At 37.0% G+C, this 16,465-nt stretch overlaps 1 protein-coding gene across 1 annotated transcript in view; it reads right to left on the bottom strand.

Moving 5' to 3' along the window:
• Apoltp (Apolipoprotein lipid transfer particle) overlaps positions 1 to 16,465 on the bottom strand; it is a 668,275-nt gene that overhangs the window by 641,996 nt on the left and 9,814 nt on the right. Inside the window, exon 4 of the mRNA XM_067142082.2 lies at positions 10,945 to 11,140. Within this exon, the coding sequence (XP_066998183.2) occupies positions 10,945 to 11,140 (196 nt within the window). The remainder of the gene's footprint in view (positions 1 to 10,944; positions 11,141 to 16,465) is intronic.

The raw sequence follows: 16,465 nt of genomic DNA, 5'->3' as shown, positions 1-16,465 counted from the left end.
GACCAAATGAAACACAGGTGCCACAGTAAAGGGTGTCCAAACAGTTGCGTTAATACACAGTATGCCCCCTTTGGCGGCCATGCAGGCATTTATTCGTGCATGCAAACAATCATAAAGGTCACAAGCATCTTGTCACAAGCATCTTGCATCTTCAGATGCAATTCGGCAATGTTTCTTATAGGCTCTGTAGAACATGTAAGTTCCCGCTTCATCACGTCCTATACATGTTTAACTGGTGAGAGATCCAGTGATCTTGCTGGCCAGGGGGCAGTTGTTGTACACCACATTGCATCATTGCAGCTGTATGTGGATGTGTACTGTCCTAGTGAAAAAGCACATCAACTTCCTGTCAAAGAAATGACAGTAGCACAGGGACAACAACCTGTGCAATGTCGCAGGCACTGGTTACTTTACCCTGCAGAAACACCACCTGTGACCGCAAGTTGTAACTGATGGCTCCCCACACCATGAAGCCTGGGGTGGGCCCTGGGTGTCATGGGAGAATGCACTCTGGAATAGGCTGCTCACCACATCTATGCCGTACGCGTGTATGTTCATCACTTACATACAGACAGAACCTACTCTCATCACTAAAGACAACACAGCACCGTTCCCCTCTGCAGTCGACTCTTTCATGACACCAGAGTAGCCATGCTTGGCGGTGTCGTGGTGTCAGTGGTAGCCTGGCCAGAGGCACACGTGATCATAATTCTGCTGCAAACAGATGGTTCCCAAGGGTCCTTGGTGACACAGCAAGTGCAACATGTGACCGGATTTCTCTTCTGGATGATGGTCGATCAGTCACCGCTGCTCGCACAATGTGCCAACCTTGACGTGCATCTGTACTACGCAGAAATCCAGAGCCTGGTCTACTATTGGTGTGGGAATGTTCCAGAGACCACTGCTGAAAGCAGCGACATGCCACAATACACTGTGCCCAACATGTGCAGCAATCTGTCAATACGTCTATTTAGCTTCCTACAGGCCCACAATGCGACCCCATTCAAATGGCTGCAGTTGTTCAACAGGAGCACGTACTCGTCGCCAGAGCATTGTTGTACCCTAGAATGAATGTTGCAAACACTGTTCATCTCTAACCTCAGAACAGTTACTGCCTGCAGAGTCAAAACAGAGTACGCATGGACAGGCCTCCTGAGCGCCATCTGATCGCCGATGTCTGCAATAAATGAATCACTAACACAATAACCCCTCAGTATGCACATATTATACCCTGGTGCCACTGAACACAGTCCTTGAGGATGTTGCATGTTTTCTTTCTGGCAGTATGTAACAATTACACTGTATAACCGATGGCCTAGGTGGGACGGTTCCCGTGTGAGCCTTACAAAACTAAACATCAGTTGCTGCTACAGATCAGTTTGTTAAGTCTGCTGTTAGAGTACTGGGTTCAAATTGTAAGCAAGGTTCATGGTTTGAATTCTAATGGCGGGAATCAAGGACAACTACTTTAAGTGTCATCCAGAACTTTTACTTGCTTATAGAAAGTGGTATGTAATAGAATGCCAAGTCAAGAAGTCACCTTTCTGTCACCTAACCTCATAAAAATGTACATATGATTAGTCATGATTTATATGCAAGGTCAATGTACTTGTAGTTTGATTGATTAGAAGCCACACAATTTCAGTGTCAACCTGTTAAGAGTGAGAATATGAAAATACTTTGCAATGGGTCAAACACAATTTATAATATAAACAAAATGTTAAGATATAAGAGATGAAATAAAAGACGATGGAAAAACATATAAAAATAGTAATATTATTGGTTTTACATCCCACTATCTAGCTCCATGGTTTTTGGAGATGCTGAGGCACTAGAATTTTGTCCTGCAGAAGTTCTTTTATGTAATGTAAATCTACAGAGAGAAATCTGTCATATATTAACACATTTGAACCAGAAAGGAACTGAACCCCCAACTTGACTTCAGAAAGCTACCTGAGCTACTCAGTTTGGCAAATATATAAGAAATGAAAACATTATAAAAGTGCCTGGAGCGGAACGCAAATCCGATTCTTTGTGTTGACAAATACAACAATTTCAGCATTGCGGCCTTCAGTTCAGAGCGTCCCGGGTTCAATTCCAGGCCAGGTCAGGGATTGTAATCCTGTCTGATTAATTCTTCTGACACGGGGACTGGGTGTTTGTGTTTGTTCCAACACTTTCCTCTTCATATTCAGACAACACACTACACTACCAACCACCACAGAAACAAGCAATAGTGACTACATCTATATATATAAAATAACTTGTCCTGACTGACTGACTGACTGACTGATTCATCATCGCCGAGCCAAAACTACTAGACATAACAAAATGAAATTTTGGCGATACATTCATATTAACATGTAGGTGCTCACAAAGGGAGGATTTTTGGATATTCCGTCGCTAAGGGGGTGAAAAGGGGGGGGTGAATAATTAAAATGAGGATATCTATATCTCAAAAACTTAAAAGTTTACAGATGTAAAAATTGGTATTTGGAATCTCCTTTAAAAATAAAGAAACACATATTTTTTTTGTTTTTGGAAAATCCCATTAAGGGGGATGAAATGGGGGAAAAGGGGTTGAACACCTTTTATGAGGATACTTATATCTCAAAAACTGAAGATGTTACAGACATAAAAATTGAAATTTGGAATCTCCTTGGAAAATAAAGAAACAGGTATTTTTTTGTTTTTGGATAATCCGATGAATAGGGGGAGAACAGGAGTGACAAACGGGGTGAATTTTCAAAAAGACTATGTCTGCAAATTATTTCAGACATGTAACACATTACAGATTTGAAAACTGGTATTTGGAATTTCCTGTAAAAATAAAGAAACATAAATATTTTTTTCGGAAAATCCACTTAAAGGGAACTGAAAAAGAGGGTGATTTTTTTAAAATTAGCGTATCTATAGTATATCTCAAGAACTTAACATGTTGCAGACGTAAAAATTGGTATTTGAAATCTCCTTTAAAAATAGGGAAACACGTATTCTTTGGTTTTCGGAAAAGGATCTTAACGGGGAGGAGGGGTGAAAGGATTGAAAAATTAGTTGAATTATTTGTATAAGAACGTATATATACATATCAAAAAATCTAAAGATGTTAAAAACGTGAAAACTGGTATTTGGAATCTGCTTTAAAAATAAGGAAATACATTTTTGCCAGGGGAGTGGTGGAATCAAATTGGGAGAGGGGGGATGAGAACGGAGATGAGTTCCTTTTACGAGGATACATATATCTCAAAAACTGAAGATGTTGCAGAAGTGATAATTGGTATATGGAAGCTCTTTTAAAGAAACGGGTACTGTTTGTTTTTGAAAAATTCACTTGGGTGGGGAGTGTGAAAGGAAGTAAAACAATGGAATACTTTTTCTGGAGAAATTTTTATCTCAAAACTGAAGGTTACGGACGTGGAAATAGGAATTTGGAATATCCTTTAAAAATAAAGAAATATGCATTGTTGGGTGGGAGGAAACCAACTTAACGGGCGGGGGTGGAGTGATAAAGGAGTTGAATTCTTTTTATGAGGATACTTTTATCTCAAAAATTGAAGATGTTACAGACATGAAAATCTTCATTTGGAATTTTCTTTCAAACTAAAGAAACACGTAATCTTTTGTGTCTGAAAAATCCGCTTAAGGGGGTGAATTAATTGAAAAATTAGTTGAATACTTTGTATGACGGTATTTATATCTCAAAAACTAATGATGTTACAGACGTGAAAATTAGTATTTGGGATCTCCTTTAAAAATAAAGAAACACGAATTGGGGGGGGGGGGGAATTAACATGAGGGCGGGGGCGGTGAAAAAGGAGTTTAATTCCTTTTTATGAGGATACATATATCTTAAAACTAAAGATGTTACAGTCGTGATAATTGGCATTCGGAAGCTCCTTTTTAAACAAAAACCAATTTTTTGTTTTCGGAAAATTCACTTAAGTGGGAGGGTGAAAGGAAGTGAAAATTTTTTATTTTTGTGGAGAAATTTATATCTCAAAACTTAAGGTTACACACGTGAAAGTCTTTACTTGGAATCACCTTAAAAAATAAAGTAACACGCATTTTTGAAGGGGGGGGGGATCAACTTAACGATCTGGAGTGAACAAGGAGTTGAATTCTTTTTATGAGGATACGTATATCTCAAAAAATGAAGATGTTAGAGGCATGAACATTTGTATTTGGAATCTTCTTTCAAAGTAAAGAAACGCGTATTCTTTTTGTCTATGGAAGATCCACTTAAGGGGGTGAATGAATTGAAAAATTAGATGAATTCTTTGTGTGAGGGTACTTATATCTCAAAAAAATTAAAATTATTGTCCGGCTCCATGGCTAAATGTTTAGCGTGCTGGCCGTTGGTCACCACAAGGACCCCGGGTTCGATTCCATCCTCATCATGATGCGCAAGTCGCCTACGGGAGTCAAATCAAAAGACCTGCATCTGGCGAGCCGAACCCGTCCTGGGATCTCCCGGCACTGAAAGCCATACGCCATTTCATTTCAACTAAAAATGTTAAAGACGTGAACATTGGTATTTGGAATCTCATTTAAAAATAAAGAAACATGCACCTTTGGGGATGGGGAATCAACTTAACGGGTAGGAATGGGGGTGAAAAAGGAGTTGAATTACTTTTATGGGTATAATTATATCTCAAAAACTGAAAATGTTACAGACGTGAAAATTAGTATTTGGAATCTCCTTTAAAAAATAAAGAAACACGCATTTGTTTTTTTACGGAACACCGATGTAAGGAGTGTGTTGTTGAAAATAAGTAAATAAAGAGTTGAAAAACTTTTATGAGGATACTTCATCTCAAAAACTGAAGTTTTTACAGACGTAAGGCATGAAAACTGGTATTTGAATACCCTTTAAAAATAATGAAACATACATTTATTTATTTTTATTTATTTATTTATTTATGTATTTATTTATTTATTTATTTATTTATTTATTTATTTATTTATTTATTTATTTATTTATTTATTTATTTATTTATTTATTTATTTATTTTGTTTTTGGGAAAATCCAATTGAGGGGCTGAAAAGAATTGGAAAAGAGGGTGAATTTTTAAAACGAGTACTGGTATATCTACGTTATATAATGTCCGGCTCCATGGCTAAATGGTTAGCGTGCTGCCCTTTGGTCACAGGGGTTTCAGGTTCGATTCCCGGCAGGGTCGGGAATTTTAACCATCATTGGTTAATTTCCCTGGCACGGGGGCTGGGTGTATGTGTTGTCTTCATCATCATGTCATCCTCATCATGACGCGCAGGTTGTCTACGGGTGCCAAATCAATAGACCTGCACCTGGCGAGCCGAACCCGTCCTGGGATCTTCCGGCACTAAAAGCCATACGCCATTCGATTTTACATTATATGTCAAAAACTTAACATGCTAGAGACAAGAAACTTGGTATTTGGAAAGTCCTTTAAAAATACCTTTTTGTTTTCAGAGGGGGCACTTAACAGGGGATGAATAGTAGTGAAAAATATTTGAATTTTTTTAATGAGGATACTCATATCTTAAAAACTGAAAATGTTACAGGCGTGAAAAATTGATATTTGGAATCTCCTTTGAAAATAGGGAAACATGTATTTTTGTTTTTGGAAAATACACTTAGATGGGGGTAAGGGGAGGACTGAATAAGGGGTTGAGTTCTTTCTATGGGGATACTAATGTATATCTCAAAAACTGAATATGTTACAGATGTGGGAATAGGTATTTGGAATCTCTTTTAAAAATATAGAAACATGTATTTATTTTTTGACTTGAGAGAAGACTGTTTCTCACATATAGAGTTCTATGTCGCATGTTGGTCTTGGCGCCATTTCTGGGGTAAATGAAACTCAATTTTTGGGTGAGTTTTTATAGGCTACGGTACTTTAGGAATTTTCAGATAGTCTCTTAGTACAATGCCGAGGAGCGATTTCTGTGATCAAATTACGAAATCCACGCAACAAAGCCGTGGGTAATTGCTAGTCCCTCCATATAGGGTTGGCGTCAAGAAGGGCATCCGGTCGTAAAACAGGGCCAGATCTACATGTGCGTCAAGGTTCGCACCTGCGACCCAACAGATGCGGGAAAAGCAGTAGAAAAGGCAGAAGAAGAAGATATAAGAGTAATCATTAAAAGTAAGTTGTTAAATTAACAAAAAATCTGCCTTGTGTTAGTGAGAATACCAATTATTTAAGAATACTAAGGTAGGAAAGATGGTTCTGGTTATTAAGAAAGGAGGTATAACACAAGCTAACAATGTGAAGCAGCAACTTAATAATGTTGTGAAGAAGAAACAACACATACAATCTCCATTACCTATTAGTTCTACGCAGGGGCAAAGCGTCAGGGGAGACAAGGTAGACAGCGTGTACCCTTAAAGTTTTGTGAACGATAGATTGTCTAGTAAATTCAATTATATTTATAGAACATTAATTATTTCCAAATACAAGACATTTTTGTATTCCCCGCTTTACTTATTTTCGACTCACTTTGTTAATGCTCGAGCTCGCGTCAGGTACATGAAGCACGTAGACAAAGGTAGACGCTGTCCATTCTGTGTATTTTCCCTTTGATTTTCAAAGCTTTCAGATAGATAAACACTAACGCTATCTGTAGGTGCTGACTGTGGAACGATTACTTTCCTATAGTGAGATTGCTCTGCCCAGTAGACAGACGTACCAGCGTCTCTTCTTGCTCTCATTGGCTAGTATTTGGACCTCAGTTACAAAGGTGCTCTTATTGGCTACCATCTCAGGCATGCTTTAAATGTAATTAATTTGAATTTACTTTATTATAAGACACGTCACTGCCTGCTGTCATTTTTTGATGGATGCAGTACTTTTGCATCCATCTCCTGGCACAGGCCAGAGTAAAGTGTAGCTTCCACCGAAGTCCCAGTCAACATCCATGGCTGTGACAATATGGAAGCTGCTGGGGTATGAGTAGTGCTGAGTAATGACATTCAGAGCACGACTAGTGCGTCTGAGTGTTACGAAAGTTTCTGCTCATAGGGTCAGTCGTGCTGCAATAGTACTTTCTGACCCAGTGAGGAAAGCAATGGCAAACTACCTCACTCCTCATCTTGCCTAGTACGCCTCATTTTGGTGCTGTCATTGGTTTTTGGGGTTTCCTTATAACCGCATAACCTTTAGTGGTGCTATTTGAGGATCCAACCAGCCTCTGGGCTGATGACCTAACAGACAGACAAGACACGTCTAAAAGTAAAATAATGATATAATAATATTCATATACGAAATATAGAAACTTACACCTAATAAATGAATAATAGCACTAAAACCCTTCATGTACATGCATTTTCTTGCCCGCGAATATTAGTTACGGTACGGCATTATAACGGGAACGAACAGTTACAGTTTCAAAGTTAGGAATGTGGTGTGAGACGTGAGAGCAAGGTGGCTAATAGTGTATGCGTGTGCTAGTATCTTACAATAAAGTGATAGGCCTAAGTGTTAATTTTTCATTATAAAGGAATAGTGAATAACTTACTACTGGTGATAAAATATAAAGTGCAATTCTTGTTTTCTCGTGTGGAAGTTTGTGTTTATTTATGATAGGCCTATCATGGCTTCTGTATTTACCAGGCCTGACTTCGATTCAGTTGTGTACTTACTTAACAATGGTATTTCCTCCTTGTCGTTAGAACAGAAGATAACGATAAAAACTTTACAGAAACGGCCTAACCTAACATTATCACAACAGGACAGAAAACTTGTTCGAAAATTTCAGAAAAGCTGGTATGATAAATATCAGTGAAATGTAATGTTGTATGGCTTTTAGCGCTGGGATATCCCAGGACGGGTTCGGCTCACCAGGTGCAGGTCTTTCTATTTCTATATTTCAGAAAAGCTGGTATAATAAATATCAGTGGTTGTGTGGAACGGGTAAAGGTCACGAACAAAAGTTATTGTGTTTTTATTGCTTGAAGTTTGGCGTTGATGGGGAAGATTCTTGGCGCAGAACGGGTGTAAATACCATAAAAAATTTTGAGAAAAAAGCTAAAAAGCACGCGGCATCTGAGAATCATATAAAGTGCGCCGAGAAATTTCACATGCTGGGGCGGTGCCATATCGATCATGCCGTTTCAGAGGGGCAGAGACTACAGGCCATTAAACACAATGAAATGGTTTCAAAAAATAGAAAAATTGTCAGCAGATTAGCAGACATTGTTTGCCTCTTAAGTATTCAAGAATTGCCGTTCAAGGGTCATCGAGAAAGTCAATGTTTTTCTTTATGTTCATTTAATAAAGGGAATTACTTGGCTACTTTTGACTTACTGGCTTCGGAGGAATCTTTCATGAAAGACCATTTAGAATCAGAAAATGTCTTCAAAGGTACTTCTAGTGACATACAAAATGATTTGATTAAAGCTGTTACTGTTGCCGTTCAGGAACGTATTTGAAAAGAGACAGAATTAGCTGAATTTGTTTCTGTCCAAGATGATGAAATTACAGATGTTTCCATTAAATCACAATTAAGTATTATTGTGAGGTATTGTGTTAATGGTAAATTCGAAGAGCAGTTTCTAGGCTTTTATGATGTGTCTGCTGATAAGACTGCTAGGGGTTTAGCTGAAGTCATAATCCTAGTTCTGAAAAAATGGAACATTGATGATACCAGACTCGTATGTCAGACGTATGACGGAGCTACGTAATGTCTGGTCATAAAGGAGGTGTCCAGGCAATTGTCAGACAGTCTTATCCTCATGCCATCTTCGAACATTGTTATGCCCATCACCTCAATTTGGTTCTTCTTCATTCTGCAAAAACTATAAAAGAGGTGAAATTGTTCATATGCAATTTATCTGTCTTCCACACATTCTTCTCTCGTTCTTCACGTCGTGCAGAATTGCTGAGAGAGCAAGGTTTTCAGCTTCCTCATCCTTCTCACACCTGATGCAATTATCATTATCGGGCTGTTATGACCGTGAAAAAATATTATCCCGAGCTGAAAAGAGCAGTGGATCATATCATAAATTCTGACAACTGGAATCCAGAATCAATTCAGACAGCAATAGGAATAGACAATATATTGAACAATCACAAATTTTTGTTCCTCCTCTGTCTCTTTTCTAGAATTTTTGTCTACACCGACTTCTTGTTTAGCATTCTGCAGTCGAAAACGTCTTCTGATGTAAATTTTTGTATTAAAGAGGTGCAGGTTGCTACTACTAACATCAAATCGCTCAGAAGTGATAAAGTAATTAAAGAAATTGAAGAAGAATGTTCTGCTTTGTGTTCAACTGTCATAAATACTAACCAGGGTCAAAGAAGAGTTGCCTACGAGGTTCTTGATTCAGTGTTGCTTCAGTTAGAAACACGTTTCGGTAATTACGAAAGCCTTCATTTCGTAGAACTACTTGATGAAACTAAATTTAATATTTATCATTCACAATTTCCCCAACAGCATTTAAACGAACTCATGGCCATGTATCCTAAGGTTTTCCATGTAGATCAACTTAAGAATGAACTTATCAACATTTACTCTGATCCCGATAAATATATTCCACCCCAGCAACTATTGGCGTACATTCTTAATAATGAACTCCAGAGTGTGTGTATACGGAAACAACAAAATTCCTTAACTTGATGCTATCTATTCCATTAACGTCAGTTTCTAGCGAACGCGCTATGAGTAACTTGAAACAAATTAAAACCTATTTAAGGAATTCGATGACCAACCAGAAACTGTCCAACTTGGGAACTCTAGCTATAGAGAAGGAACTGCTGTGGCATCTTAGCAAGACGCCTGACTTCAAGACGAGAGTAATAGACATATTTGCTGAAATGAAGGACAGGCGGATTGTACTCATTTACAAGAATATTGTTTAAGGTGAGTTGTATGAAAATCTACTTTTAACCTCTCATTAAATTTATGTAACAATGAATTATATAGCTATTTTTAATTCTAAATATACGTTGTTATTTGACAGTTCCCCACAGCCAATTTATTTATTTATTTATTTATTCATTTATTTATTATCGTCTTGTGTTCTATGGCGTAGTTCAGGCTATGGATCCTGCTATTATGCCCAACCATAATACACTATTTAATTTATGTTAAATTCTACAACATACTACAACTGTGCAACTTATAGACTAACTGGTAAAGCTCATGGCATAGATCCTACGGTTAATATTACAGGAAGAAAGTACATTATCTTACATATGTTCTATAGATTATGTTCTGATATATAAGTAATGTTTGCAACAACATTCTTTTGAACAGCTGAGTACTAGGAATGTTTCTAATTTCAGCCGGCAGGGAATTCCACAGGCAGATAGTCGCGGGGAGCAATGAATCACTGTTACTAGTAGTATGGTGAGTAGCAAAACTTAGCAAGGAGTTAGTTAATGACCTTGTTTGGTGATTATTTCTGAATGATAGGTACTGAAGGTCATCTCTCAAGTAAACCGGTATTTGCTCCGTAGAATGCTATGAATAACAGTCACAGAAATAAAAGGAGTGCACGTAGGGTTATACAGTAGGTTGTTATAGGAATTGTCTTAGTTTCAGAGTCATTAATATAATATTGATAATATGATTAAATAGCTTTAAAAATATCTGTCTACCCCCTTATATAGCTCACGCTTTGCCACTGGTTCTAAGATTATTTAATTGATAGTCTCTTAAAAGGCTGAATAGTATGAGGCATGCTTAAAAATATTGCTATAAAATTATCTGATGAAACAATGTCTTATAAATACTGCAAGTTTTTGAGTTTATGTGCAGAGAGGTACAAAAATTTCAGTCTATCAAAACCTGATCTGTATTTTCTGTTTAAGAAGTAATTTTACTGAGTCACTGAGCAATGAAGTGGGCATTTCATGAAAAACATTTTGTTCTTAAAGTTCTTAAACATCACTCTAAAATGATATTGAACTAAGCCCTATGGGGGATGTTACGATCACAATATTCAGATAAACTCACCCAGTGGATCAGTAGTGGTGTTGGTCTCTGCCACGAGAGTAAAAACTTGTCTTGTTATGGTTTTTGCTCCACTGTCACCATTTGAGAATGGCTGAAATATGTGCACATCTTCACATTCAATTTTATTATACACATGATGGTCAACTGATATATTGCATGAGTTTCTTGTTTTAATTAATGGCATCGCTTGGTAATTCTGAAAGAAAAAAATTAAAATAAGTTTTGCATTTTCTCCATACACACATACATCATTCAGTAGACATGTACTTCAGAGGAATGTGAAAAAATAAATTATAATACAAAAATTTAAATAATTAAATTTTAAAAAAAACACAGCTTATAATCACAAAAGGCAATTAAAAGAGACATTACTCAATATTTTGTTACAGTTAGAGAAATTAAAGAGCATGTTTTTCTCTTACTGTGGTTTTCTCACATACCTCTAGTAACTTGCAGATAATTCAAAGAAAATATCTGAGGTGCCTAGTATCAAACATGGACAAAAGCCATTTTGTTAATTTTTCAGTAGAGCCACATTTTCGTTTCTCTATGTTAAACCCCCGTTATACGTGTGAAAATTTTTTGTGTATGCCATATTTCTAGCCCTATGAACAAGAAAATCATGGTCGACACTTAGCAATTTTAGTCTAAGTCGATGTAAAACATGTTCAAATATGACGATGTCCATTTCTGAAACCGGGATTGGCTTTTGTCCATTTTTGATACAAACATCCATGTAATTGTCCACTTTGGAAACGAACTATCCCAATATTTGGAAAAAAAGGTTGCTGGATGACACGGAAGTAAACTTCTATTTTAAAAGAAATATAATTAAAATATGAAAGAAATAAGGCTATTTTTATACTTTGTTAACATTTTTAACATTCATTTCAGTTCTTGCTTCACTGTATTTCTGGGCAAATAACCTCTGGTTCATCATAAGGGTCTTCAAAACAATCACATTCATAAATAATCATTAACATCTTGTTCATTTTCACTACAAATGTTCTTATTGATGACTTCGACATACCGCTCAAGAGAGGTATTAACGTCCAATCTTTTCTGAAGTGCTTTCCTAGTACATTTGTCAACATCTTTAAGTTTCTGTGGGTTTACATTCATGCCAATATCAGAAGTAAAGGATTCATTAACATTAGATTTACCTGTCATGCTTTCGTGATCTTACGCTCAATACCTGTTTCCAAATAGTAACCTACCTCACTTTAAACTACAACATTGCCTCTTTTCATGGTCCTGAGTACAATTCTTTTACACTGTGAAATCTTGAAATGAAGTTGACTAGCAGATTTCAGATAAATCTGTGCTTGTTCTTCTCAATTCAGTGGTTCCAAGGTTTGTCCAATCACTTTCACTGTCCCGTACATTTTGAACACCTCAAGATATTCATCAGGACTTACTATGGTCGTCATCTTTTAAGGTCTTTCTCAATGAGTCCAAAAATCCTATCTGGAGGCAAATATGAGTGTCCAGTAATTGGAAATACCGGTTTTAATTTGTCAACAGAGGATGGTGCATACGTTGTAAGCCACTTTGCACACATCGTCAACATATTACTGTTTTATTTTGGCCGGCGCAGCCATCAGCAATCAACTTGACTGAAGTAAAGCCTTGTAAATCATTAGATCGTAACTCATTGACAACCGCTGATGCTATTTCGTTTGATGATTTCTTTCCCTCATTCTCCAGCCACGTATAAACAGACACATTATCAGGGCGCAGTTTGTTTGAGATGTGCCTATTACAACAGACAGATTGTAACAGTAGAGTTGTCTGGAATAATAAGCCGACTGATCACTTAATTTTGGCAAAACGAGGTTCTTTTAGCAATCATAAGACATTAAAAAACAGTCCTCCTCTTTTTTCCTTAAGATGTCGATAAACATTCTCTGGTCGCCATGACAGTTTGATGTCACTTGTAGCAATATGATTGGCTGAAACGTTCATGTCCGTTTTTTATATAAACTACGTTTGGAGGTGTCCGATTATGAAAGAAACTGCATATTTCTATGTTAAAAATTACGTACAAATATTCGTTTATGAAAGACACGGACCACTAATTCAGAGAGAGCATTAAAAATGCTATAAGGATCAATCCTTAACTCAATTTTGATATAGGTGGCGCATGTTTATGTTTGATATTAGGCAGCTCATCTAACCATTGTTTCATATAAAGAAACCTGTTTGATGATTCCACAAGGGCCTTTTTGAATATATAGCTTAAAATGGTTTTTCAGGTCCTACCCAAGGTAGCTAATATCAACAAGATGTTACCGAGATAGAATATGACTGCTTCATTTTCTTCCAAATCTGCACCCAGAAATTGTCATGAGATTTCAATTTTAATTCATTTAGAAGAGATCTGTCACTTGTTAGGTTTATTAGCTCTTCCTGTTATACTCTTGACATGTTGATGTTGTGTTCACGTCAAATGAACTTCAGATACAATCATTTTCACCTAAAGGTTCTAGAAATGTATCCTCAAATTGCTGGCAAAGATTTTTGAGATACTCTATAACAATGACATTAATTGTCATTACATCTAATTCATATTCCTCCAGAAATTTATTCTGGTAAGAAAACATTTTACAGTTTGCTTTCTCCAACTGGTTTCTGTGTAGTTTGAGTGTCTTTTTAAAGGAGCAAGATAATATTATAATGTGAAAAAATATATTACTAACTAAATATACCTTAGTTAGCATTGCAATACATCATCACTGTCATCCTCAAGTTATTGAAAGTGAAAGAAAGGCAATTCTTAGCTAATACTGTTTTATACTTTGAGAAACTTCTTTCTACATCCACTGACGTAATGGGAGCATATTTAAAAAACACTTTATTCACAAATGTAAATTCTGATGTCTTCTCCTGACAAAATACTGTCTCTCTGAGTCACCATCCGATACCCCTTATTTTTATCTAATACAAATGTTATTTTCTGTCTCTGTTCCCAATTTCACCTTTTACATTTTGTATACAAACTTCAGCATTCCTTATTAACTCTATTGACTTGTCCAATGCCATACCACTTTCATCTAAGCAGGTTAAGGTTTCTGGAAAGAATGAAAATTTTTATTTCATACAAACCATTTGGATATGGAAATGTAAATCCAGAAGGTGAGTTGTTGGTGGATTTTTGCATGAGGAATCAAATGATTGATGGAAACATCTGGTTTAGGAAGAAGAACAGTCAGAAGATTACAAGGTATGGTTGGGGAGACAGACGAACAAAGACCATGACTGATTATATAATCATAGAGAAAGAACACCAGAAGAACCTTTTAGATGTAACAGCCATGCCTGAAGAAGCTTTTGGTGGAGATCATAGAGTTATGATAGGAAAATTGAAAGTCGGAAAGATTGAAAAACCCCCATTAAGAAGAGAGAAAAGAATTGAAGTATGGAAGTTGAAGGAGAAAAGCATACAAGAAGAACTTCAAAGGGAAATAATACCCTTGGTACCCATGACAGAGGTGGGGAATGTTGAAGATGAATGGAAAAGATTTAAGGAAGCACTGGTTGGATGTGCAGAAGAGGTATCTGGTAGAACATCAGGAAATGTGAAAGACAAAGAGACACACTGGTGAAATGATAGGGTAAAGGTTAAAGTGAAGGAAAAGAAAATGGCATGGAAAGCATGGAAAACATCTAAGACTGAAGAAAGTAGAAGAAAATATGTGGAGGCAAATAATTTGGCCAAGAAAGTAGTGGAGGAAGAAAAGAGGAAAAGCTGGGCCTTAATCACACAGAAATTGAGAGATGATATGCAGGGCAGGAAGAAATTACTGTATGGTATCTTAAGAAACAAAAGGAGAGATCAAGTAAAAACCAGATTTGTGAAGGATGAAGGTGGCATAATATTAACAAAGCCAGAAGAAATAAGAAATAGATGGAGAGAATATTTTCAGAAGCTGCTGAACATAAGAACTGATGACAGTCATTCAATGGATGACCAGGAAAGGCAATTAGGTGATGAAGAAATGGATAAAGAAATTACAATGAATGAAATTGAAATGACAGTAAGAAAGATGAAGAATGGAAAAACTGCTGGAATAGATGAAATTTCAGTGGAGATGATAAAGGCAGCTGGAGCTGTAGGCCTGCAGTGGACATACAGGGTTCTCAGAATTATCTGAAAGAATAAGGAGGTCCCTGAGAATTGGAAAAAAGGAATAATCACCCCAATTTTCAAGAAAGGAGATAAAAAAGTATTGAAGAACTACAGGGGAATTACTCTAATATCTCATGTTGCCAAGATAATGGAAAGGATACTGAAAAGTAGAATAAGGTTGAGGGTTGAGAATCAGATACAGGAAAATCAGTTTGGTTTCAGAAGTGGAAGGTCAACAATAGAGCCCATTTTTATTATGAGACAACTAATGGAAAAGCAATGGGAGTATGAGAATGATATAGTGATGACTTTCATTGACATTGAAAGGGCATATGACAGTGTCCCCAGGACTAAAGTTTGGGAAAGTCTGGTGCAAAAAGGAATTGGACAGGGATTAATAAAAATGATCATGGCATTGTATAAGGAATGTTGTAGTTGCGTGCAAACACAAGTTGGCAGGGCAAGTTGGTTCAAAATAACTAGTGGGCTGAGACAGGGAAGTGTTCTATCGCCAATCCTGTTTACAATGGTAATGGATGACATCATGAGAGCAGCAAAAGCAGCATATGGAGGAAGAGAAAAGAACATGATGTTATTTGCAGATGACATTGTGATTTGGGGAGAACACGACAGGAAGGTTCAAGAACAGTTGAATGTGGTGAATGGGAAGATCAAGGAATGTGGATTGAAAATAAGGAAAAGAGTAAAACTCTTGTTATGACTAGAGGTGAGAAAGAAGGGAAAGGTCAGATTAGACTTGCAGACAAGCCCCTAGAAGTAGTGAAAACATTCAAATACCTGGGGAGTGAATTAATGGAGAATGCTCGACTGGATGCTGAGATTAGTAAGAGGATTCAAGCTGGAAGTTGTTTCTATCATAGTGTAAGAAATATTTTATGGGACAAAGATGTGCCAATGGAAGCAAAGGATACTATGTACAAGATGTATTACGTACCCATAACAACTTATGGAGCAGAAACTTGGACAATGACAAAGAAGGATGAGAGTCGAATACAGGCAGCCAAAATGAAGTTCTTGAGGAGTATGATACAGAAGAGTAGAAGAGACAAAATAAGGAATGAGAAAATCCGGGAAGAAACTGGAGTGGAAAAAATGAATGATAGAATAGAGAAGAGCTGACTAAGATGGTTTGAGCACATAAAGCGAATGAGTGATGAAAGAATGCCAAAAAAGGTGATGGAAATGCAAATCCAAGGAAGGAGAGGCTGTGGACGCCCACGATTGAGATGGAAGGATACAATCCAACGCAGTATTATAGAAAGAAACCTGGACTGGGACACAGTGTTGGAGGAGGAGTGGTGGAAAGACCGAAGAAAGTGGAGAGGAACCATATTTGCCCCTACCCGGCTACAGCTGGATAAAGGGAAATGA

The sequence above is a fragment of the Anabrus simplex genome, chromosome 2 (assembly GCF_040414725.1).
Source record: "Anabrus simplex isolate iqAnaSimp1 chromosome 2, ASM4041472v1, whole genome shotgun sequence".
Taxonomy (NCBI): Eukaryota; Metazoa; Arthropoda; class Insecta; order Orthoptera; family Tettigoniidae; genus Anabrus; species Anabrus simplex.
This window is presented reverse-complemented; position numbering and strand designations above follow the sequence as displayed.